Below are 25561 nucleotides of genomic sequence, written 5' to 3' on the forward strand. Positions count from 1 at the left end.
TGCATCACTTGGATCAAATTGATCTACTGGTGCAGAATGAAGGTTTATAATCATTAAATCTGACAATGTTGAAGTTATGAGGGAGGAGCGCCAGTCACTTTTGATCATCTTCATTTTGGAAAAGCCTCTTTCACATTCTGATGTGCTGACTGGCAAGGTTAGGATCAAGTCCATCAAACTCAGAAGATGGCCACATTTATCTCCGAATTCTCTGAGTTCAGGCCAGGTGACCGTTTTCAGCTTCTTCTCCCAGTCATTCTTGTTATACAAACTAGTCTTAAGAACTGTCCATTCATTCACTATTTCCCTACAACTAACACCCTGTGCCTCTAGTGCTGGTTGAAACTGACTGGTCAGAGTTGCAATGTCTTCATTGCCAAAGTCTGGAAGAAAGAAAACAAGAAATTCCTTGCAAACATGTTTGTTGCATATTTTTTTTGTTCTACTAAAATAAACTATACTAATTAGGACATATTAAACAAAATATATGTAATTCATATATTTCATATTAAACAAAATATATGTAATTCATATATTTTTATTTAATATGTCCTAATAATATTTTACATTAGAGAACATCTCTAATTACATTTTAAATTTAGAAATACCTTCTGAGTTTTCTTTGTCAGGCCATGTTTTGAAGGATGTCACCAATGTTGCCTGAAGAACTCCTCCTTCAATGTCTTCAAAGCGATCTTCAAAGCTGGACTGTATTGCTTCCAAAAACTTATTTTTTGAACTATTGAAGGTATCATTCTTTCCTTTCAACTCAACTCCTTCAAACCTAGCTGTGCCTTCTTCATCATACTGAATAGAATGAAGAAGTGACCCAGGTACAGGCCTGGAACATATATGAACATAAGAACAAAACCTCTTATAGAACAAAACAAAAAAGTACATACCTCTCTTTCAGAGCGATCAGTATTTTTTTTGTCACTATCAAACTGTTGTGGAGATCTGCAACACTTGCATTTCGGTTCTGAAGAGTGTTGGACAAGTTGCATAGCTGTAAAAGCACATCATACATGAAGCAAGCATACTGGACCATTGACAGACTTGTAGCAGCTCTGTAAAAGCATCTGGCCTTTGCTTGCTGTTCTCCTCTCACACCTTTTGCATCAGGAGATTGGACCTAGAAATGAAGTAGTATACATAATTGCCCTGCTTATCTCATTTTTTATTCTTTTTCTCTCTCTCTCTCTCTCTCTCTCTCTCTCTCTCTCTCTCTCTCTCTCTCTCTCTCTCTCTCTTTCTCTCTTTCTCTCTTTCTCTCTTTCTCAATTTTGAGAGACAGAGGGAGGGAGAGCTAGAGAAAGAGGCAGAGAGAGTGAATGACAGCAGCACAGGAGAGATAAAAGGAATTAGAGGTAGGGGGAAAGGGACAGATAGGGAGGAACAGGAGTGGGGAGGGTAAAATGGAGGGAGAGAAAGGGGGCTTGAGAGACATGGGGAGAAAGCAAGGGAAGGCTGGAGAGATAGATATAGCAGAGGGAAGGGGCAGAGGTCTACATACCTGATCAAGATGTTGTATAATTGCTTTGTAACCTTTGAGGAAATGGTCAAGTGCACGCCAGAAGTGGCCTACCCATCGTGTCCCATCTGCTCGTGTAGGCAATAGTGTCCTCATTTTCAAAGAAGCATAGCTGTTCTTAAGATTTGCACGGTTGAGTGCTGACTGGTGATAAAATAAATATAACCCTAGAAGTAGATCCTTTTAACTTCTGATGACTCTCATTGGCTGCTGTGCCCTGACACTGAGCTCCAAGCGGTGACTCATGCAGTGAATTGCAACAACATTCTTTCTCTGTCCTTTTAGCTTCTGCACAACTCCTCCATTTTTTTCCCAGCATCACTGCTGCTCCATCAGTGCCTATTGCAACTAGTTTCTCCTTCCACGACTGGTCAAGGTGTTGTGTAACTGCTGCATTTACTGCCTGAGAAATTGTTTCAGCATCAGCCTTTTCAACTGACTGCAAAGCCACAAATCTTGTGTGTACCTTGCCTTCTATTGCAAATCTAGCATAAATAATTTCTTCCTCCACCACTGCACTATCAACTGAACCATCACACAAGACTGCAAGAAACTTGGCAGCTGCATATTTTCTTTTTGTATGTTTTCTTTCTTCCTGTGCAATAAAGTGTACAAATGACCGTGCTGATATGGCATTAAGATAGATATCTCCCACATCCAAACCCTTCATTTTGTCAAGTCTGTAAAAACAAAATAGTCAAGAGATAAAAATTAGCGTTTGGACAGAAAAAGTAATATAAACCAAGCACACAGTTGGGGAAAAGCCAAACAAATAAAAGCATACACTTTACTTACTTGCACAAATCTGGAAAGTCAGAGAAAGGCCTCGATTTAATGGCAAGGAGATGAGCGTTGCGAAACAGTAGTTTTAGTTTCTCTGTGCCTTTGTCATGGTAGCGATTGCCTGTCCAGCAGGTGTTTCAGTCTGCTTTAATTTTCGGTTTGACTCACACTGGACACTCTACAGATGTCCTGATGAAAGCTCATGTGATCGAATACCTTCAAGTTTCATTGTGCTGGTACCTTCCACAAATGCATTCCGTTTGTTTGAAAATGCCTGGCATACACTACATAGCATAACCTGTTTTGAGCTGTTGTACACAAGCCACTCTCTCTTTTCCCCCTTATCATTAATCATGCAGCTGTCTTTGAATTGTCTCTCTCTCTTTTCCTTTTCATATTGTCTGGCCCTTTCTCTCTTTTCTGCATCATCTACCTTCTTCTTCTTTGATGGTTCACTGACATTATTAAGATAGCGCCACATCATATAGCCATCACTTTGAAATGGAACAGGATTTATCAGTACCTGAGCAGCAGTGTCTGCTACCGGTATTCTGCTCCCAAAAAAATAGTGCGTATGCTGTGACATTGCTAAGGTAACTTCCAGAAGCATGGTCGGTATGTCAGAAAAATATAGAGTAATTCAAACCTGAGCAGCACTTTCTTTCATTATTTCCATACAAAATTGTGCATCAGCGCAACATCGCTAACAAGGTGCCCTACAAAACATAAAGTGTCTGCCGTTAACGAGGAGCTTTGCTGTGACATCAATGTGATCCGGTACACAAGCTTGTATCAATGCTCCCAAATAAAAGTGCGTATGCTCCCTAAAAATATAGTACGCCCTGATGTGACATCACTAACAACGGACGAGCAAGCTAGATGGAATTAATGTGCTGCGCTAGTATTTAGTATTAAGGCGCTGCTGTAAAAAAAATAGTGCGGCTGCAGTATGAAAAAAAAGATAGAACACAATATTATGCCCCCAAAAAAATAGTGCAAAGCTGCCAATGGGGAGATCGCCAGCCGGGCTGGTAAATTGTAAATTTTACTTGCCTGCAGGAATGTTTACTCGCCATTGGCGACCGGACCGCTCTATTCATATGCGCTGTAAACCGCAATCTTTTAAATGAGCAGGGCCAGGGCACTTTTTTAAGTTCCAGGACTCATTTTCTAAGCGCATCTGGGTTTATGAAGCTCTGTCCTAGATTATAAAAAAATACATGCACATTTTATTTAATGATTTAATTTGTTAAACATCTCATATTAGTTGTTGTAATATTACAAATATATATAATGTAATTGTTTAAAGGTACAGAAATTAAACTCTAATTCAGAAAAAACATGCAAATTTAAACAAGGAAATATCTAAATTGTGTAAGAAAAATGTTGGGTTTCATGTCCCTTTAATTTTGTATTTATATATTTTATTTTTAATTTTTAGGAGCTGTTGCTGTTTTTGCTGTTGGATACATAAAAACGTCATGGGCCACTTGGGGAGAATTATTACTTGCTTTATTTGCTATTATTATCTCGGCTTCTGTGTATATTATGGTTTACATCAGAAATATCTGGATTTGCTACGCAGCCTATGTTTTTTTTAGGATCATTTATATGCTCCTCATAACAATTTCAACGTGAGTCATGTATTTAAATTGTTTTAAATGTTTGAATAAAGAAATTGTATTATCTGAAATAAGATACAACATATTTTTCTTTTCATATTTTTCAAAGATTTTATTGTCCATTCATGTATAAAAGTAATATTACTTAAAGGGAAATTCTAATGCAAACAATACAATGCTTTAAAGGGACATTAAACCCCAAAAAATTATTTCATGATTCGGATAGAGAATACAATTTTCAAAAAGTTTCCAATTTACTTATATTATCAAATTTGCTTTATTCTCATGATATTCGTTGTTGAAGAGATGATGCAATACATGACAGGAATTGTGCTGCAGACACATGCACACTCATGAGCTTACCTTCCCGCTTTTCAACAAAGGATAACAAAAAATGAAGAAAATTTTATAACAGAAGTACATTTTGAAAGTTTTTTAAAATGATATGTTCTGTCTGAATCACAAAAGAAAATTTAATTTTTTTTTAGAGTGTATTATTTTTGCATTTATGTTCCTTTGCTAGCTGTGTGTTGCTGAATGCTTATGTCTCAAAATAAGCTATAAGCTAAATTTTTATAACATTTCCATTCAAAATAAATTGAGGACATATTGTGATTGATTCTTGATTGATTGCATGTTAATAATTGTACTTTGTGTTCTCTTGCAGTTTTCAGATTGCTGCTAATCTAAGTATGGAATGCTATGCCCTTGTATTTGGAGTCAATACATTCATTGCCTTGATTCTGCAAACTTTGCTCACGTTAATAGTTGTGGATTCTAGTGTCCTTGGCTTAGACCTGTTTACTCAAGTAAGTTTTTATTTGTTTTGCTGATATTCCACATTGGTCACACTTAGCCTATTTTTGTGGAATGTTGCACATGTTGTTTCACCCCACACAAGGGCTTTTCTGCTAAGAAATACATTCTTTTCGGGTTTGGTTTTAGTTTTCTAAAGTGTTCTTAGACATGGATATTACTGGAAAATAATTTAATGAAATGTAGTTCTTTATATTCTTGTAGACAATGACTTCAGTTAGACGCTTAACATTTTGGCTTAGACTGCAAGTTAAGCACAATCAATAGCACAGGGTGCATTATGTTGCTTTCATCATCGCACAAAGAATAACGCACAATTTGGAGTGGATGGATATTAACCTGAAAATGGATATTAACCTGAAAAATAGTTTTCAGTGCACCCTATTCTTTTACTTGATAGTATAGAGTGCGCTATTTGCGTGCAAACTGCACTCGTGTTACAAGTGTTGAGCTTGAGCACTGCTGGTCCCGAGCTGGAACTGCGGCTGGTCCAGTCAGCAGCGCTAGTCCCAATTTTCTTTCTTTCATGATTTAGAAAGAACATGCAATTTTAAACAACTTTCCAATTAACTTCTATTATCTAATTTGCTTCATTATCTTGATATAATTTGTTGAAAAGCATATCTAAATAGGCTCAGTAGCTGATGATTGGGGTCTACACATAGATGACTCGTGTGATTGGCTTACCCATGTGCATTGCTATTTCTTCAACGAAGGATATATAAAGAGTGAAGTAAATTGGAATGTTTAAAATTGTATCCTCTATCTGAATCATGAGAGAAGAATTTTTGGGTTTCATGTTCCTTTTTAAGTTTTATTGAAATAGTATTTCACAGAACTAAACACAGAGCTCCACTACTTGAGCAGATTTTTGCAATACATCGGTTTGAATTTTACTATGCGCCCACATAGAAGTCTATTATGTGAGGAATGTAAAGCACCTGTGGTATCGGACATGCAGATGTTATGGTGCACTACACTATAGCTTGAGTGATTAAAACAAATAACTTTGGACTAGCTATATAAGGGCAAAAACGGAAGTTGTATGGATTGTGCGCCACTTTTATTCTAGCCCTATGTGTTTTGTTTCATGCTACATATCAACTATATGCTGGCTAATATAAAACTGACGCCTCTTTACAGTGACGTTTGTTGAAAGGGTTATATAAGAAAACAAAACAATTCAGAAGCATAAACTATTCAAATAAAATAATCCATAAGTAAAGCAATGCTGCAAAACTGATTCTATAGAGAATATCAACATAATATGTTATGCCTCATCCACGAAAACTACCTGGTTAAAGGGACATTAAACACTAAATAAATGTTAGATACAATGATGTATTTAAATCAAAGATTAGTCTGAGAATAATATGTAGATGCATTTTCTTAGGTTTCATTAACTGTTTAATTTTAGGGTTGCGCCAATACCGAGTATTTGCACTTGTACTTCCGATACTTAAATGGACAGTATACACCAATTTTATATAACTGCATGTAATAGACACTACTATAAAGAATAATATGCAAAAATTCTGATATAAAAATCCAGTATAAAACCATTTAAAAACTTATTTAGAAGTTTTTAGACGCTTCCAGTTTAGCTCTGTTTAAAAGGTTACTGGAACACCCACTGCAAGTGGGAAATAACAGACCCTTCCCCTTCCTTTGCATATGAAAAGACCCTTTACACAAATGGAAGCAAGCTGGAGTAGTTATACATCGGTATTCTCCTAAAACTTTGGGGCTTGGTTAGGAGTCTGAAAATCAGAGCAATGTTATTTAAAAATAAACAAAACTATTCATTTGAAAAAAAAGCTGTATAGACTGTATAAAATGGATCATCTACAAAACATTTATGCAAAGAAAAATCTAGTGTATAATGTCCCTTTAAACCGATACCTCCAAATCTTAGATCTTACCCATACGCCATCTTGTGGCGTTTTTCGAACTGCATGTTCCCATTTCATTTTAAGCTGGAGTGGAGACTTAACTAAAAATTGTTTGCTTCTGTTCTGCCAATACAAATTGCTGGTATTTGTATTATTGTATGTCTGAGAGCAGTGCTCCAAAAGCTGCTACTACACAGCTGGAAGCCTAGCTGGGAGAGATCACTGTACCTCATTCCGACAAACCCCTGAAGTACTCGGCAGTTAATAAACTTTGATTTCCAGCTCTGGCTAAAATGGCCCAAAAATATATTTCTGCCCCATGCAGTAGTGTGGAAAGTGAAAGACTGTTCAGCTTAGCGTCAAACGTCCTTACTGATAGCAGAAACAGACTTATAGCTGAACATGCAGAGATGCTTCTGTTCCTTAAAAAGAACTTGCCACTAACTTTTGAAAAATTATTCTAATTGCTAGATTGCCTTTTATACTGCTAGTTCACATCTAAGCTTTACCAATGCTATTTTCACATTCACAACTCCATAGACTTTAATGGAGTTGGACATGTAATGAGAGTATTGGTAAAGCTTAGTGCACTGTTATATTTTTTTTACTGTTGGCACTTTTGGTTGGTTGTGATTTTACATTTTATTTATTTTTGTTATTATTAATATATTTTATTGTAATCTTTTTTTATTTTTAAACATGTTCTGTGAAATTGTCAAGTTTTTACAACTTTGTGACAACAAGCAAATAAAACTTTTTTATTTCATAATGTCTTTTGAGATAAAAGGGATACTAAATAAAAAAAAAAAAATCTTTCATGGTTCAGATAGAGCATGCAATTTTAAGAAACATTCTAATTTACACCTATTATCAATTTTTCTTCGTTCTCTTGCTATCTTTATTTGAAAAAGAAGGCATCTAAGCGAAGGAGCCAACCAATTTTTGGTTCAGACCTCTGGACAGCACTTGTTTAATGATGGCTGCATTTAGCCACCAATCAGCAAGAACAACCCAGGTTGTGAACCAAAAATGGTCCGGCTTGTAAACTTACATTCTTGCTTTTCAGATAAAGATAGCAAGAGAATGAAGAAAAATAATAGGAGTAAATTAGAAAGTTGCTCTATCATGAAAGAAAAAAATTGGGTTCAGTGTCCCTTTTAAAGTTCTTTATAATTATAAAGAAGCTATCTTAAATTATTGTGTATTGTGCTTGGAAAACTGTCACATGACAAAAAAAAGTATCGGTAATTGGTATCGGCGAGTATTTGAAAAAAGTATCGGTACTTGTACTCTGTCTTAAAAAAAAAAAATGGTATCAGTGCAACACTAGTTTAAATACTGACAAAATAAGTGTAAAGTTTTAGTGTCTATAAAACAATGGGAGCTGCCATGTTGTAACTTAGGTTACCTTCTCTGCTGTGGCCAGTTAGGGACAGTTAAAAATAACTTTATGGAATGTATGGGGTGTTCTATATAAACATTTTTTTTTAATTAAGCTTTAACTGAGTTAGCTTTATGAGACATGGCTACAGTGACGTGCTGTGAGGTCAGAGGCTGGTGAGGCACTGGCTATGATATTCCTGAGAAACACATATATGAACCCAATAGAGGTAGCTTTTTCGTTACAATTACATTGGCAAGTTGCACAATGACAATTAGCATTCTTTACAATGATCTCTTGGTATGTTTTGTTAAAACAGCATATCTAGGTAGGCTCAGGGGCGGTAATGCACTACTGTGAGCTAGCTGCTAATTGATGGGTGCACATGTGTCTCGTCATCACTGTCATATTTATATTAAAATACTTTATCAATAACACCTTGAAAAGCAGAATACCTGACATCAGTTGTCAAGAAAGTTAACTTATTCAGAAGGCACATTTAGAGACCTGCTACTGTCAACGGCAATGGATCAGGCTAAGTATAAAATCTACAACAGCAAAAAAAGTAGGAGAGGTACACAGACACCTGTATCCAAACAGCCTGGGACTGGCTATATTTACGTAACGTAATAAAGCTTATACATAATACATTCATGCTAACAGACACTTGACACAGATGCACACAATCTTAGACGCACACAGACAATTTTCAGACGCACACAGTGCTATGATTACGGTGTTAAGCCGAAACGCGTAAGCCAGTTGCACAGCGTGGGACACCACTGTGTATTGTTGATATGTTCCTTGCTTTTTGAACTTTTTAAGAATGGCATTTTCTCCAACATAGGTGTGTCCGGTCCACGGCGTCATCCTTACTTGTGGGATATTCTCTTCCCCAACAGGAAATGGCAAAGAGCCCAGCAAAGCTGGTCACATGATCCCTCCTAGGCTCCGCCTACCCCAGTCATTCTCTTTGCCGTTGTACAGGCAACATCTCCACGGAGATGGCTTAGAGTTTTTTAGTGTTTAACTGTAGTTTTTCTTATTCAATCAAGAGTTTGTTATTTTCAAATAGTGCTGGTACGTACTATTTACTCAGAAACAGAAAAGAGATGAAGAATTCTGTTTGTATGAGGAAAATGATTTTAGCAACCGTAACTAAAATCCATGGCTGTTCCACACAGGACTGTTGAGAGCAATTAACTTCAGTTGGGGGAACAGTTTGCAGTCCCTTGCTGCTTGAGGTATGACACATTCTAACAAGACGATGTAATGCTGGAAGCTGTCATTTTCCCTATGGGATCCGGTAAGCCATGTTTATTACGATTGTAAATAAGGGCTTCACAAGGGCTTATTTAAACTGTAGACTTTTTCTGGGCTAAATCGATTGATTATTAACACATATTTAGCCTTGAGGAATCATTTTATCTGGGTATTTTGATATAATAATATCGGCAGGCACTGTTTTAGACACCTTATTCTTTAGGGGCTTTCCCAAAGCATAGGCAGAGTCTCATTTTCGCGCCGGTGTTGCGCACTTGTTTTTGAGAGGCATGGCATGCAGTCGCATGTGAGAGGAGCTCTGATACTTATAAAAGACTTCTGAAGGCGTCATTTGGTATCGTATTCCCCTTTGGGTTTGGTTGGGTCTCAGCAAAGCAGATACCAGGGACTGTAAAGGGGTTTAAAGCTTAAAACGGCTCCGGTTCCGTTATTTTAAGGGTTAAAGCTTCCAAAATTGGTGTGCAATATTTTCAAGGCTTTAAGACGCTGTGGTGAAAATTTGGTGAATTTTGAACAATTCCTTCATGTTTTTTCGCAATTGCAGTAATAAAGTGTGTTCAGTTTAAAATTTAAAGTGACAGTAACGGTTTTATTTTAAAACGTTTTTTGTACTTTCTGATCAAGTTTATGCCTGTTTAACATGTCTGAACTACCAGATAGACTGTGTTCTGAATGTGGGGAAGCCAGAATTCCTATTCATTTAAATAAATGTGATTTATGTGATAATGACAATGATGCCCAAGATGATTCCTCAAGTGAGGGGAGTAAGCATGGTACTGCATCATTCCCTCCTTCGTCTACACGAGTCTTGCCCACTCAGGAGGCCCCTAGTACATCTAGCGCGCCAATACTCCTTACTATGCAACAATTAACGGCTGTAATGGATAATTCTGTCAAAAACATTTTAGCCAAAATGAACCCTTGTCAGCGTAAGCGTGGCTGCTCTGTTTTAGTTACTGAAGAGCATGACGACGCTGATATTAATATCTCTGAAGGGCCCCTAACCCAATCTGAGGGGGCCAGGGAGGTTTTGTCTGAGGGAGAAATTACTGATTTAGGGAACATTTCTCAGCAGGCTGAATCTGATGTGATTACATTTAAATTTAAATTGGAACATCTCCGCATTTTGCTTAAGGAGGTATTATCCACTCTGGATGATTGTGAAAATTTAGTCATCCCAGAGAAACTATGTAAAATGGACAAGTTCCTAGAGGTGCCGGGGCTCCCAGAAGCTTTTCCTATACCCAAGCGGGTGGCGGACATTGTTAATAAAGAATGGGAAAGGCCCGGTATTCCTTTCGTCCCTCCCCCCATATTTAAAAAATTGTTTCCTATGGTCGACCCCAGAAAGGACTTATGGCAGTCAGTCCCCAAGGTCGAGGGAGCGGTTTCTACTTTAAACAAACGCACCACTATTCCCATAGAGGATAGTTGTGCTTTCAAAGATCCTATGGATAAAAAATTAGAAGGTTTGCTTAAAAAGATGTTTGTTCAGCAGGGTTACCTTCTACAACCCATTTCATGCATTGTCCCTGTCACTACTGCCGCATATTTCTGGTTTGATGAACTGCTTAAGGTGCTCGATAGTGACTCTCCTCCTTATGAGGAGATTATGGACAGAATCAATGCTCTCAAATTGGCTAATTCTTTCACTCTAGACGCCTCTTTGCAATTGGCTAAGTTAGCGGCTAAGAACTCTGGGTTTGCTATTGTGGCGCGCAGAGCGCTTTGGTTGAAATCTTGGTCGGCTGATGCGTCTTCCAAGAACAAGCTACTAAACATTCCTTTCAAGGGGAAAACGTTGTTTGGTCCTGACTTGAAGGAGATTATCTCTGATATCACTGGGGGTAAGGGCCACGCCCTTCCTCAGGATCGGCCTTTCAAGGCAAAAAATAGACCTAATTTTCGTCCCTTTCGTAAAAACGGACCAGCCCAAGGTGCTACGTCCTCTAAGCAAGAGGGTAATACTTCTCAGGCCAAGCCAGCTTGGAGACCAATGCAAGGCTGGAACAAGGGAAAGCAGGCCAAGAAACCTGCCACTGCTACCAAGACAGCATGAAATATTGGCCCCCGATCCGGGACCGGATCTGGTGGGGGGCAGACTCTCTCTCTTCGCTCAGGCTTGGGCAAGAGATGTTCTGGATCCTTGGGCGCTAGAAATAGTCTCCCAGGGTTATCTTCTGGAATTCAAGGGACTTCCCCCAAGGGGGAGGTTCCACAGGTCGCAGTTGTCTTCAGTCCACATAAAAAGACAGGCGTTCTTACATTGTGTAGAAGACCTGTTAAAAATGGGAGTGATTCATCCTGTTCCATTAAGAGAACAAGGGATGGGGTTCTACTCCAATCTGTTCATAGTTCCCAAAAAAGAGGGAACGTTCAGACCAATCCTAGATCTCAAGATCTTAAACAAATTTCTCAAGGTCCCATCGTTCAAGATGGAAACCATTCGAACTATCCTTCCTTCCATCCAGGAAGGTCAATTCATGACCACGGTGGATTTAAAGGATGCGTATCTACATATTCCTATCCACAAGGAACATCATCGGTTCCTAAGGTTTGCATTCCTGGACAAACATTACCAGTTCGTGGCGCTTCCTTTCGGATTAGCCACTGCTCCAAGGATTTTCACAAAGGTACTAGGGTCCCTTCTAGCGGTGCTAAGACCAAGGGGCATTGCAGTAGTACCTTACCTGGACGACATTCTGATTCAAGCGTCGTCCCTTCCTCAAGCAAAGGCTCACACGGACATTGTCCTGGCCTTTCTCAGATCTCACGGCTGGAAAGTGAACGTGGAAAAGAGTTCTCTATCCCCGTCAACAAGGGTTCCCTTCTTGGGAACAATTATAGACTCCTTAGAAATGAGGATCTTTCTAACAGAGGCCAGAAAAACAAAGCTTCTGGACTCTTGTCGGATACTTCATTCCGTTCCTCTTCCTTCCATAGCTCAGTGCATGGAAGTGATCGGGTTGATGGTGGCGGCGATGGACATAGTTCCTTTTGCGCGCATTCATCTAAGACCATTACAACTGTGCATGCTCAGTCAGTGGAATGGGGACTATACAGACTTGTCTCCGAAGATACAAGTAAATCAGAGAACCAGAGACTCACTCCGTTGGTGGCTGTCCCTGGACAATCTGTCTCAAGGGATGATGTTCCACAGACCAGAGTGGGTCATTGTCACGACCGACGCCAGTCTGATAGGCTGGGGCGCGGTCTGGGGATCCCTGAAAGCTCAGGGTCTTTGGTCTCGGGAAGAATCTCTTCTACCGATAAATATTCTGGAACTGAGAGCGATATTCAATGCTCTCCAGGCCTGGCCCCAGCTTGCGAGGACCAGGTTCATACGGTTTCAATCAGACAACATGACGACTGTTGCGTACATCAACCATCAGGGGGGAACAAGGAGTTCCCTAGCGATGGAAGAAGTAACCAAAATTATTCTTTGGGCGGAGTCTCACTCCTGCCACCTGTCTGCTATCCACATCCCAGGAGTGGAAAATTGGGAAGCGGATTTTCTGAGTCGGCAGACATTGCATCCGGGGGAGTGGGAACTCCATCCGGAAATCTTTGCCCAAGTCACTCACCTGTGGGGCATTCCAGACATGGATCTGATGGCCTCTCGTCAGAACTTCAAAGTTCCTTGCTACGGGGCCAGATCCAGGGATCCCAAGGCGGCTCTAGTGGATGCACTAGTAGCACCTTGGACCTTCAAACTAGCTTATGTGTTCCCGCCATTTCCTCTCATCCCCAGGCTGATAGCCAGGATCAAGCAGGAGAGGGCGTCGGTGATCTTGATAGCTCCTGCGTGGCCACGCAGGACTTGGTATGCAGATCTGGTGAATATGTCATCGGCTCCACCTTGGAAGCTACCTTTGAGACGAGACCTTCTTGTTCAGGGTCCGTTCGAACATCCGAATCTGGTTTCACTCCAGCTGACTGCTTGGAGATTGAACGCTTGATTTTATCGAAGCGAGGATTCTCAGATTCTGTTATCGATACTCTTGTTCAGGCCAGAAAGCCTGTGACTAGAAAGATTTACCACAAAATTTGGAAAAAATATATCTGTTGGTGTGAATCTAAAGGATTCCCTTGGGACAAGGTTAAGATTCCTAGGATTCTATCCTTCCTTCAAGAAGGATTGGAAAAAGGATTATCTGCAAATTCCCTGAAGGGACAGATTTCTGCCTTGTCGGTATTACTTCACAAAAAGCTGGCAGCTGTGCCAGATGTTCAAGCCTTTGTTCAGGCTCTGGTTAGAATCAAGCCTGTTTACAAACCTTTGACTCCTCCTTGGAGTCTCAATTTAGTTCTTTCAGTTCTTCAGGGGGTTCCGTTTGAACCCTTACATTCCGTTGATATTAAGTTATTATCTTGGAAAGTTTTGTTTTTAGTTGCGATTTCTTCTGCTAGAAGAGTCTCAGAATTATCTGCTCTGCAGTGTTCTCCTCCTTATCTGGTGTTCCATGCAGATAAGGTGGTTTTACGTACTAAACCTGGTTTTCTTCCAAAAGTTGTTTCTAACAAAAACATTAACCAGGAGATTATCGTACCTTCTCTGTGTCCAAAACCAGTTTCAAAGAAGGAACGTTTGTTGCACAATTTGGATGTTGTTCGCGCTCTAAAATTCTATTTAGATGCTACAAAGGATTTTAGACAAACATCTTCCTTGTTTGTTGTTTATTCAGGTAAAAGGAGAGGTCAAAAGGCAACTTCTACCTCTCTCTCTTTTTGGATTAAAAGCATCATCAGATTGGCTTACGAGACTGCCGGACGGCAGCCTCCCGAAAGAATCACAGCTCATTCCACTAGGGCTGTGGCTTCCACATGGGCCTTCAAGAACGAGGCTTCTGTTGATCAGATATGTAGGGCAGCGACTTGGTCTTCACTGCACACTTTTACCAAATTTTACAAGTTTGATACTTTTGCTTCTTCTGAGGCTATTTTTGGGAGAAAGGTTTTGCAAGCCGTGGTGCCTTCCATTTAGGTGACCTGATTTGCTCCCTCCCTTCATCCGTGTCCTAAAGCTTTGGTATTGGTTCCCACAAGTAAGGATGACGCCGTGGACCGGACACACCTATGTTGGAGAAAACAGAATTTATGTTTACCTGATAAATTTCTTTCTCCAACGGTGTGTCCGGTCCACGGCCCGCCCTGGTTTTTTTAATCAGGTCTGATATTTTATTTTCTTTAACTACAGTCACCACGGTACCATATGGTTTCTCCTATGCAAATATTCCTCCTTAACGTCGGTCGAATGACTGGGGTAGGCGGAGCCTAGGAGGGATCATGTGACCAGCTTTGCTGGGCTCTTTGCCATTTCCTGTTGGGGAAGAGAATATCCCACAAGTAAGGATGACGCCGTGGACCGGACACACCGTTGGAGAAAGAAATTTATCAGGTAAACATAAATTCTGTTTTTTTGGGAATGTTGAATAAAAGCTACGTTTTATTTATACTAACCTAGAGCGGAGTACAACTTTCTTTTTTGCTACTCACACATAATCTCAGAGACTGACACACTGCAGACAATCTCAGACACACACAGACAATCTCAGACACTGACACACACAATCTCAGACACTCTGACACACTGCAGATGAATGCAAATAATAACATTGATAATAAATATAATCTAATAAAGTTGTATATCTGATAGTGCTACAGATCTGTGGTAATATCCTGACTTAGTGCCAGTGCCACCAATATTCATCAATATCATTGTCATCCGTCCACGGCCTGAACTGCCATCCCCCAGCCCAGGGCCACCCTTATTATTTGCAGAGCCTTGGGCAAGACTAATTTGTGGGGCTTCCGAGCTTAGCCCCCTTATTATCTACCCCTATTGGCCCACCAATGTATACCCTGTCTAGAGTATGGCTCACCCCAGTCCCAACCCAAAGATTTCCCCTTAAAATAGAACAAACAGGTGTAAGGCTGGTCCTAAAGTAAGCACAAATAAATGTCAGTCAAATCTTCTGAGCATGGGCAGAATCTGAATTCCTATCTCTCTAGCTTTTACTGAATAGTAAACCAGCTCATGATGATCTAGAATGACGACATGCTAGATAAGCTTCCAATAGAGATCACAGCCCCCTTGTGGGACTGTACAAATGGAAAATTTATATATATATATATATATATATATATATATATATATATATATATATATATATATATATATATATATATATATATATATCTATCTCAAAATCCTTTTAAAAATATGAATAATACATATTGCAATGATTTCTATTAAAAGCAAAACAGGCCACTGACATAAATAACAATCAAAATGTTTTTGTTGCTCTAAATTAGTTTTGTCCATTTAGTATTTAAATGCACATTAATACAAAAATTTAACTTAAACTCAGCATTCCCTCAAAAGCTACATGCAAGTAATCAAAGGCCTCACCTCTTAAGACCTATTGATTTATCAACATTCAGTATCTTGATTCCAAATGTTTTAGGGAAACACTGAGATTTTAAATGAAAATTTCCATTAATACATTTAAAAAATGACGGTCCGACAAACAAAAATTCACCTATAATTTTGTCTTGGTTTCATTTCAAACGGCTAGATTTTGAGTTTTGTCGGTAATGGTGTGCGGTGCTAACAAGCAGTTTCTGCTCACCTACAGACAGCGCTGGTATTACGGGTTTTTACAAAGAAAAGTGAGCGGAGAGCAAAATTTAGCTCCACATCTCACCTCAATACCAGCGCTGCTTACGGTAGCGGTGAGCTGGCTAAACATGCTCGTGCACAATTTCCCCATAGGAATCAATGGGGGAGAGCCGGCTGAAAAAAAAACCTAACACCTGCAAAAAAGCAGCGTTCAGCTCCTAACGCAGCCCCATTGATTCCTATGGGGAAATACATTTCTCCAACATTGGTGTGTCCGGTCCACGGCGTCATCCTTACTTGTGGGATATTCTCTTCCCCAACAGGAAATGGCAAAGAGTCCCAGCAAAGCTGGTCACATGATCCCTCCTAGGCTCCGCCCACCCCAGTCATTCTCTTTGCCGTTGCACAGGCAACATCTCCACGGAGATGGTTAAGAGTTTTTTTGGTGTTTAAATGTAGTTTTTATTCTTCTATCAAGTGTTTGTTATTTTAAAATAGTGCTGGTATGTACTATTTACTCTGAAACAGAAAAAGGATGAAGATTTCTGTTTGTAAGAGGAAGATGATTTTAGCAGACAGTTACTAAAATCGATTGCTGTTTCCACACAGGACTGTTGAGATGAAGTAACTTCAGTTGGGGGAAACAGTTAGCAGACCTTTCTGCTCAAGGTATGACTACCCATATTTCTAACAAGACCATGTAATGCTGGAAGGCTGTCATTTCCCCTCATGGGGACCGGTAAGCCATTTTCTTAGTTAAACATAAAAGAATAAAGGGCTTCAAAAAGGGCTTCAAAAACTGGTAGACATTTTTCTGGGCTAAAACGATTGCTTTACTAGGCATATTATGCAGATTCTAACTAATAATGGTTATTATAATCTTGGGGATTGTTTAGAAAAACGGCAGGCACTGTGTTGGACACCTTTTTCAGATGGGGGCCTTTTCTAGTTATACACAGAGCCTCATTTTCGCGCCACTAATGCGCAGTTGTTTTTGGAGAGCAAGGCATGCAGATGCATGTGTGAGGAGCTAAGAATCACTGAAAAAGCTTATAGAAGGCATCATTTGGTATCGTATTCCCCTCTGGGCTTGGTTGGGTCTCAGCAAAGCATATAGCTGGGACTGTATAGGGGTTAAATGTAAAAACGGCTCCGGTTCCGTTATTTTAAGGGTTAAAGCTCTGAAATTTGGTGTGCAATACTTTTAATGCTTTAAGACACTGTGGTGAAATTTTGGTGAACAATTCCTTCATACTTTTTCACATATTCAGTAATAAAGTGTTTTCAGTTTGAAATTTAAAGTGACAGTAACGGTTTTATTTTAAAACGTTTTTTGTGCTTTGTTGACAAGTTTAAGCCTGTTTAACATGTCTGTACCATCAAATAAGCTATGTTCTATATGTATGAAAGCCATTGTGTCTCCCCATTTAAATTTATGTGATAATTGTGCCATAGTGTCCAAACAAAGTAAGGACAGTAATGCCACAGATAATATTGCCCAAGATGATTCCTCAAATGAGGGGAGTAAACATGATACTACATCATCCCCTACTGTGTCTACACCAGTTATGCCCACACAGGAGGCCCCTAGTACATCTAGTGCGCCAATACTTATTACCATGCAACAATTAACGGCTGTAATGGATAACTCTATAGCAAATCTTTTATCCAAAATGCCTACTTATCAGAGAAAGCGCGATTGCTCTGTTTTAAACACTGAAGAGCAAGAGGACGCTGATGATAATTGTTCTGTCATACCCTCACACCAATCTGAAGGGGCCATGAGGGAGGTTTTGTCTGAGGGAGAAATTTCAGATTCAGGAAAGATTTCTCATCAAGCTGAACCTGATGTTGTGACATTTAAATTTAAATTAGAACATCTCCGCGCACTGCTTAAGGAGGTATTATCTACTCTGGATGATTGTGACAATTTGGTCATTCCAGAGAAGTTATGTAAGATGGACAAGTTCCTAGAGGTTCCGGTGCCCCCCGACGCTTTTCCTATACCCAAGCGGGTGGCGGACATAGTAAATAAAAGAGTGGGAAAGGCCCGGCATACCTTTTGTCCCCCCCCCCCTATATTTAAGAAATTATTTCCTATAGTCGACCCCAGAAAGGACTTATGGCAGACAGTCCCCAAGGTCGAGGGGGCGGTTTCTACTCTAAACAAACGCACTACTATTTCTATCGAAGATAGTTGTGCTTTCAAAGATCCTATGGATAAGAAATTAGAGGGTTTGCTTAAAAAGATTTTTGTTCAGCAAGGTTACCTTCTACAACCAATTTCATGCATTGTTCCTGTCACTACGGCAGCGTGTTTCTGGTTCGAGGAACTAGAAAAGTCGCTCAATAAAGAATCTTCGTATGAGGAGGTTATGGACAGAGTTCAAGCACTTAAATTGGCTAACTCTTTTATTTTAGATGCCGCTTTGCAAATAGCTAGATTAGCGGCGAAAAATTCAGGGTTTGCTATCATGGCGCGCAGAGCGCTTTGGCTAAAGTCTTGGTCAGCGGATGTTTCTTCCAAGACAAAATTGCTTAACATTCCTTTCAAGGGTAAAACATTATTTGGACCTGATTTGAAAGAGATTATTTCAGACATCACTGGGGGAAAGGGCCACGCCCTCCCACAGGATAGGTCTTTTAAGGCTAAAAATAAGCCTAATTTTCGTCCCTTTCGCAGAAACGGACCAGCCTCTAATTCTACATCCTCTAAGCAAGAGGGTAATACTTCACAACCCAAACCAGCCTGGAAACCAATGCAAGGCTGGAACAAGGGTAAGCAGGCCAAGAAGCCTACCACTGCTACCAAAACAGCATGAAGGGATAGCCCCCGATCCGGGACCGGATCTGGTGGGGGGCAGGCAGACTTTCTCTCTTTGCTCAGGCTTGGGCAAGAGATGTTCAGGATCCTTGGGCGCTAGAAATAGTTTCTCAAGGTTATCTCCTGGAATTCAAGGAACTACCCCCAAGGGGAAGGTTCCACAGGTCTCAATTATCTTCAAACCAAATAAAAAGACAGGCATTCTTACATTGTGTAGAAGACCTGTTAAAGATGGGAGTGATTCATCCAGTTCCAATAAGAGAACAAGGGATGGGTTTTTATTCCAACCTGTTCATAGTTCCCAAAAAAGAGGGAACATTCAGACCAATTTTGGATCTCAAGATCCTAAACAAATTTCTCAGGGTACCATCGTTCAAAATGGAATCTATTCGAACGATCCTACCTACTATCCAGGAAAATCAATTTATGACTACCGTGGATTTAAAGGATGCATACCTACATATTCCTATCCACAAGGAACATCATCAGTTCCTAAGGTTCGCTTTTCTGGACAAGCATTACCAGTTTGTGGCACTTCCATTCGGATTAGCCACTGCTCCAAGGATTTTCACAAAGGTACTAGGGTCCCTTCTAGCGGTTCTAAGACCAAGGGGCATTGCAGTAGTTCCTTACTTGGACGACATCCTGATTCAAGCGTCGTCTCTGTCAAAAGCAAAGGCTCATACGGACATCGTCCTAGCCTTTCTCAGATCTCATGGATGGAAGGTGAACAAAGAAAAAAGTTCTCTGTCCCCGTCAACAAGAGTTCCTTTCTTGGGAACAATAATAGATTCCTTAGAAATGAGGATTTTTCTGACAGAGGTCAGAAAATCAAAAATTCTAAGCTCTTGTCAAGTTCTTCATTCTGTTCTTCGTCCTTCCATAGCGCAGTGCATGGAAGTAATAGGATTGATGGTTGCAACAATGGACATAGTTCCTTTTGCACGAATTCATCTAAGACCATTACAACTGTGCATGCTCAGACAGTGGAATACAGACTTGTCTCCGACGATTCAAGTAGATCAAAAGACCAGAGATTCACTCCGTTGGTGGCTGACCCTGGACAATCTGTCACAGGGAATGAGCTTCCGCAGACCAGAGTGGGTCATTGTCACGACCGATGCCAGCCTGGTGGGCTGGGGCGCGGTCTGGGAATCCCTGAAAGCTCAGGGTCTATGGTCTCGGGAAGAATCTCTTCTCCCGATAAACATTCTGGAACTGAGAGCGATATTCAATGCTCTCAAAGCTTGGCCTCAACTAGCAAAGGCCAAATTCATAAGGTTTCAATCAGACAACATGACGACTGTTGCATATATCAATCATCAGGGGGGAACAAGGAGTTCCCTGGCGATGGAAGAAGTGACCAAAATAATTCAATGGGCGGAGGATCACTCCTGCCACTTGTCTGCGATCCACATCCCAGGAGTGGAAAATTGGGAAGCGGATTTTCTGAGTCGTCAGACATTCCATCCGGGGGAGTGGGAACTCCATCCGGAAATCTTTGCCCAAATAACTCAATTATGGGGCATTCCAGACATGGATCTGATGGCGTCTCGTCAGAACTTCAAGGTTCCTTGTTACGGGTCCAGATCCAGGGATCCCAAGGCGACTCTAGTAGATGCACTAGTAGCACCTTGGACCTTCAACCTAGCTTATGTATTCCCACCGTTTCCTCTCATTCCCAGGCTGGTAGCCAGGATCAATCAGGAGAGGGCTTCGGTGATCTTGATAGCTCCTGCGTGGCCACGCAGAACTTGGTATGCAGACCTGGTGAATATGTCATCGGCTCCACCATGGAAGCTACCTTTGAGACAAGACCTTCTTGTTCAAGGTCCATTCGAACATCCGAATCTGGTTTCTCTCCAGCTGACGGCTTGGAGATTGAACGCTTGATTTTATCAAAGCGGGGGTTTTCAGATTCTGTAATAGATACTCTGATTCAGGCTAGAAAGATTTACCATAAAATATGGAAAAAATATATCTGTTGGTGTGAATCCAAAGGATTGCCATGGAACAAGATAAAGATTCCTAAGATTCTATCCTTTCTACAAGAAGGTTTGGAGAAAGGATTATCTGCAAGTTCTCTAAAGGGACAGATTTATGCTTTATCTGTCTTACTACACAAACGACTGGCAGCTATGCCAGATGTTCAAGCATTTGTTCAGGCTCTGGTTAGGATCAAGCCTGTTTACAGACCTCCCTGGAGTTTAAATCTAGTTCTTTCAGTTCTTCAAGGGGTTCCGTTTGAACCCTTACATTCCGTAGATATTAAGTTACTATCTTGGAAAGTTTTGTTTTTGGTTGCAATCTCTTCTGCTAGAAGAGTTTCAGAGTTATCTGCTCTGAAGTGTTCTCCTCCTTATCTGGTGTTCCATGCAGATAAGGTGGTTTTGCGTACTAAGCCTGGTTTTCTTCCTAAAGTTGTTTCTAACAAAAATATTAACCAGGAGATAGTTGTACCTTCTTTGTGTCCGAATCCAGTTTCAAAGAAGGAACGTTTGTTACACAATTTGGACGTTGTCCGTGCTCTAAAATTCTATTTAGAGGCTACTAAAGATTTCAGACAAACATCATCCTTGTTTGTTGTTTATTCTGGTAAAAGGAGAGGTCAAAAAGCGACTTCCACCTCTCTTTCCTTTTGGCTTAAAAACATTATCCGTTTGGCTTATGAGACTGCCGGACGGCAGCCTCCTGAACGAATCACAGCTCACTCCACTAGGGCTGTGGCTTCCACATGGGCCTTCAAGAACGAGGCTTCTGTTGATCAGATATGTAAGGCAGCGACTTGGTCTTCACTGCACACTTTTGCCAAATTTTACAAATTTGATACTTTTGCTTCTTCGGGGGCTATTTTTGGGAGAAAGGTTTTGCAAGCTGTGGTGCCTTCCGTTTAGGTGACCTGATTTGCTCCCTCCCTTCATCCGTGTCCTAAAGCTTTGGTATTGGTTCCCACAAGTAAGGATGACGCCGTGGACCGGACACACCAATGTTGGAGAAAACAGAATTTATGCTTACCTGATAAATTACTTTCTCCAACGGTGTGTCCGGTCCACGGCCCGCCCTGGTTTTTTTAATCAGGTCTGATGAATTATTTTCTCTAACTACAGTCACCACGGTATCATATGATTTCTCCTATATATATTTCCTCCTGTCCGTCGGTCGAATGACTGGGGTGGGCGGAGCCTAGGAGGGATCATGTGACCAGCTTTGCTGGGACTCTTTGCCATTTCCTGTTGGGGAAGAAAATATCCCACAAGTAAGGATGACGCCGTGGACCGGACACACCGTTGGAGAAAGTAATTTATCAGGTAAGCATAAATTCTGTTTTTATGTCTACACCTAACACCCTAACATGAACCCCGAGTCTAAACACCCCTAATGTTACACTTATTAACCCCTACCTAATCTGCCGCCCCCGACATAATCGAAACCTTTATTATATTAACCCCTAATCTGCCGCCACTATATTAGTTATTGACCCCTAAAACTAACCCTAACCCCCCTAACTTAAATATAATTAAATCTAAATAAATATTCCTAGCATTAACTAAATTATTCCTATTTAAAACTATAAATACTTACCTGTAAAATAAAACCTAACCTAAGTTAATATTACACCTAACACTACACTATAATTAAATGAATTCCCTAAATTAACTACAATTAAATACAATTATCTAAAGTACGGAAAAAAGCCCCCACTAAATTACAGAAAATAAGTGGTCCTCCAGACGGGCAGAAGTCTTCATCCAGACGGCATCTTCTATCTTCATCCATCCGCGTGGAGCGGGTCCATCTTCAAGACATCCGACGCGGAGCATCCTCTTCTTTTGACGTCGACTGTAGAATGAAGGTTCCTTTAAATGACGTCATCAAAGATGGCGTCCCTTCAATTCCGATTGGCTGATAGAATTCTATCAGCCAATCAGAATTAAGGTAGGAAAAATCCTATTGGCTGATGCAATTGGAACAGCCAATAGAATGCAAGCTCAATCCTATTGGCTGATTGCATCAGCCAATAGGATTTGTCCTACCTTAATTCCGATTGGCTGATAGAATTCTATCAGCCAATCAGAATTGAAGGGACGCCATCTTGGATGACGTCATTTAAAGGAACCTTCATTCTACAGTCGACGTCGAAAGAAGAGGATGCTCCGCGTCGGATTTCTTGAAGATGGAGCCGCGCCGGATGGATGAAGACTTCTGCCCGTCTGGAAGACACCACCTTCCCGGCTTGGATGAAGACTTCTGCCCGTCTGGAGGACCACTAAGCACGGCTTCGTTGAGGACTTCGGCCCGGTTGGGTGAAGACTTCTCAAGGTAAGGTGATCTTCAAGGGGTTAGTGTTAGGTTTTATTAAAGGGACATTAAACACTTTGAGATGGTAATATAAAATGATAAATTGTATATATAAAACAACTCTACAATATATTTTCATTATTTATTTTGTCCTCTTTGCCTGTAATTCCATTCTGAAATTGTGAGCTTTTCAGTTCCTGTTAGAAATGGAAGTGCAGAACACTGTTAAATCCAGCACAACCATTGGCTGCACACTCTAGTGACCTATTTATAACCGTCCCTAATTGGCCACAGCAGAGAAGGTAACACAAGTTACAACATGGCAGCTCCCAGTGTTTTATAGACACTAAAACTTTACACTTATTTTGTTACTTTTTAAACAACTAATAAAACTTTTTAAAAAATACATCTACATGTTAGTTATGGACTAATCTTTTCTTTGAATGCATCATTCTATCTAGCATGTATTTAGTGTTTAATGTCCCTTTAAGGGGGTATTGGGTGGGTTTTAGAGTAGGGTTGGGTGTGTGGGTGGTGGGTTTTAATGTTGGGGGGGTATTGTACTTTTTTTTTTTTTTTTTTTTTTTTTTCAGGTAAAAGAGCTGATTACTTTGGGGCAATGCCCCGCAAAAGGCCCTTTTAAGGGCTATTTGTAATTAAGTATAGGGTAGGGCTTTTTATTATTTTGGGGGGCTTTTTATTTTTAGGGGGATTAGATTAGGTGTAATTAGTTTAAAAAAAACTTGTAATTATTATTATTTTCTGTAATTTAGTGTTTGTTTTTTTCGTACTTTAGATAATTGTAATTGTAATTAATTGTAGTTAATTTAGGGAATTAATTTAATTATAGTGTAGTGTTAGGTGTAATTGTAACTTAGGTTAGGTTTTATTTTACAGGTAAATTTTGTCTTTATTTTAACTAGGTAGCTATTAAATAATTAATAACTATTGGGGGGCACTTGTTCAGGGTGGAGTGCAGTTGGTCTTTGGTGATGTTGTTCCAGTTTCTGCGGGGTGGGTGGTGCTGCCGGAGGTGTGCGGTGGGTTTGTTGAAGGAAAAATGTATGCAATGGTGGTCGGTCCAATGGAGTTCGGTGATGTGGTTGACTGAGAAGTGGTTGCCTGCAGAGAAGATAGGGTCGAGTGTGTGTCCCGCTGAGTGGGTTGGGGAGTTGACGAGTTGCTTTAGACTGATGGTTCCAAGGTTTTCTAAGAGGTTGGCAGTGTTGTGGTCATTGGGGTTGTCTAGGTGGAAGTTGAGGTCTCCAAGGAGGATGTAGTCTGAGGGGAGGGCGTGGGGTGCGATGAGGTCGGTGATGGAGTCACAGAAGGCAGGACGAGGTCTGTAGATGAGGGTGCCACGGAGGGTAGTATTGGGACTGACCTGGATTAATACATTTAATATAGTGGCGGGGACGGCAGATTAGGGGTTAATAAATGTAGGTAGTTGTCAGCGATGTTAGGGACGGCAGATTAGGGGTTAATAAAATGTAACTAATGTTTGCGAGGCGGGAGTGCGGCGGTTTAGGGGTTAATTTATTTATTATTGTGGCGGCAATGTCCGGTTCGGCAGATTAGGGGTTTAAAATTTTATTTTAGTGTTTGCGATGTGGGGGGGGTGCTCGGTTTAGGGGTTAATAGGTAGTTTATGGGTGTTTGGGTACTTTTTAGAACTTTAGTTAAGAGTTTTATACTACGGCGTTAGCCCATAAAACTCTTAACTACTGACTTTTAAATGCGGTACGAGTCTTGACAGGAGAGGGTGTACCACTCACTTTTTGTCAGTCTTGTAATACCGGCGTTAGGCAAATCCCATTGAAAAAATAGGATACGCAATTGACGTAAGTGGATTTGCGGTATTTTCAAGTCTGGCCAAAAAAGTGAGCGGTACACCTGTACCTGCAAAACTCGTAATACCAGCGGGCGTTAAAAAGCAGCGTTGGGACCTCTCAGCGCTGCTTTTTAAGGCTAACGCAAGACTCGTAATCTAGCCGAAATACTTTTTAGTGAATGGTTTGTCATCCATGATAATGAAAAATTACAAACCAATATCAATCTATTTTAAAGTCCTAATAACCACAACATTGTTAATCAAAACACACCATACTAATACTCCTTAAAGGGACAATTTATTAGAGTTTGGCATTTTAACATTAGTGACCCAGCAATGCCGTGTTAAAAAAAAAACTACTTGGTAGTCACAACGCACTGCTGGTCCAAAGTGGAAATTTCTGGTCACCCAATCAGCAGCAATATTTAAACAGCTGGGTTGTGCAATTACCACTGTTGATTGGGTCAGCAGCCTTAACTACATGATACCAGCAATGCTCTGTGGCTCCTCGTTGGGACTTTTAACTATGTGCTTAACCCTTTTGCAGGACTTAAACACATAGAATTGAATGGTTGCTAGTGTTAAAATTACATGATTTATCAATAAGAGCATGTAGTTATTCCAGTACAATTGCCCTTTTAAAATAAATATTAAAAAAGCATCACATTGGCAAACT

At 40.3% G+C, this 25561-nt stretch overlaps 1 protein-coding gene across 1 annotated transcript in view; it reads left to right on the forward strand.

Annotated features, from left to right (window-relative positions):
* SLC19A2 (solute carrier family 19 member 2) overlaps positions 1-25561 on the forward strand; it is a 118724-nt gene that overhangs the window by 78999 nt on the left and 14164 nt on the right. Inside the window, exons 4-5 of the mRNA XM_053706506.1 lie at positions 3756-3948; positions 4604-4745. Of these exons, the coding sequence (XP_053562481.1) occupies positions 3756-3948; positions 4604-4745 (335 nt within the window). The remainder of the gene's footprint in view (positions 1-3755; positions 3949-4603; positions 4746-25561) is intronic.

This window comes from Bombina bombina, chromosome 3 (genome assembly GCF_027579735.1).
Source record: "Bombina bombina isolate aBomBom1 chromosome 3, aBomBom1.pri, whole genome shotgun sequence".
Taxonomy (NCBI): Eukaryota; Metazoa; Chordata; class Amphibia; order Anura; family Bombinatoridae; genus Bombina; species Bombina bombina.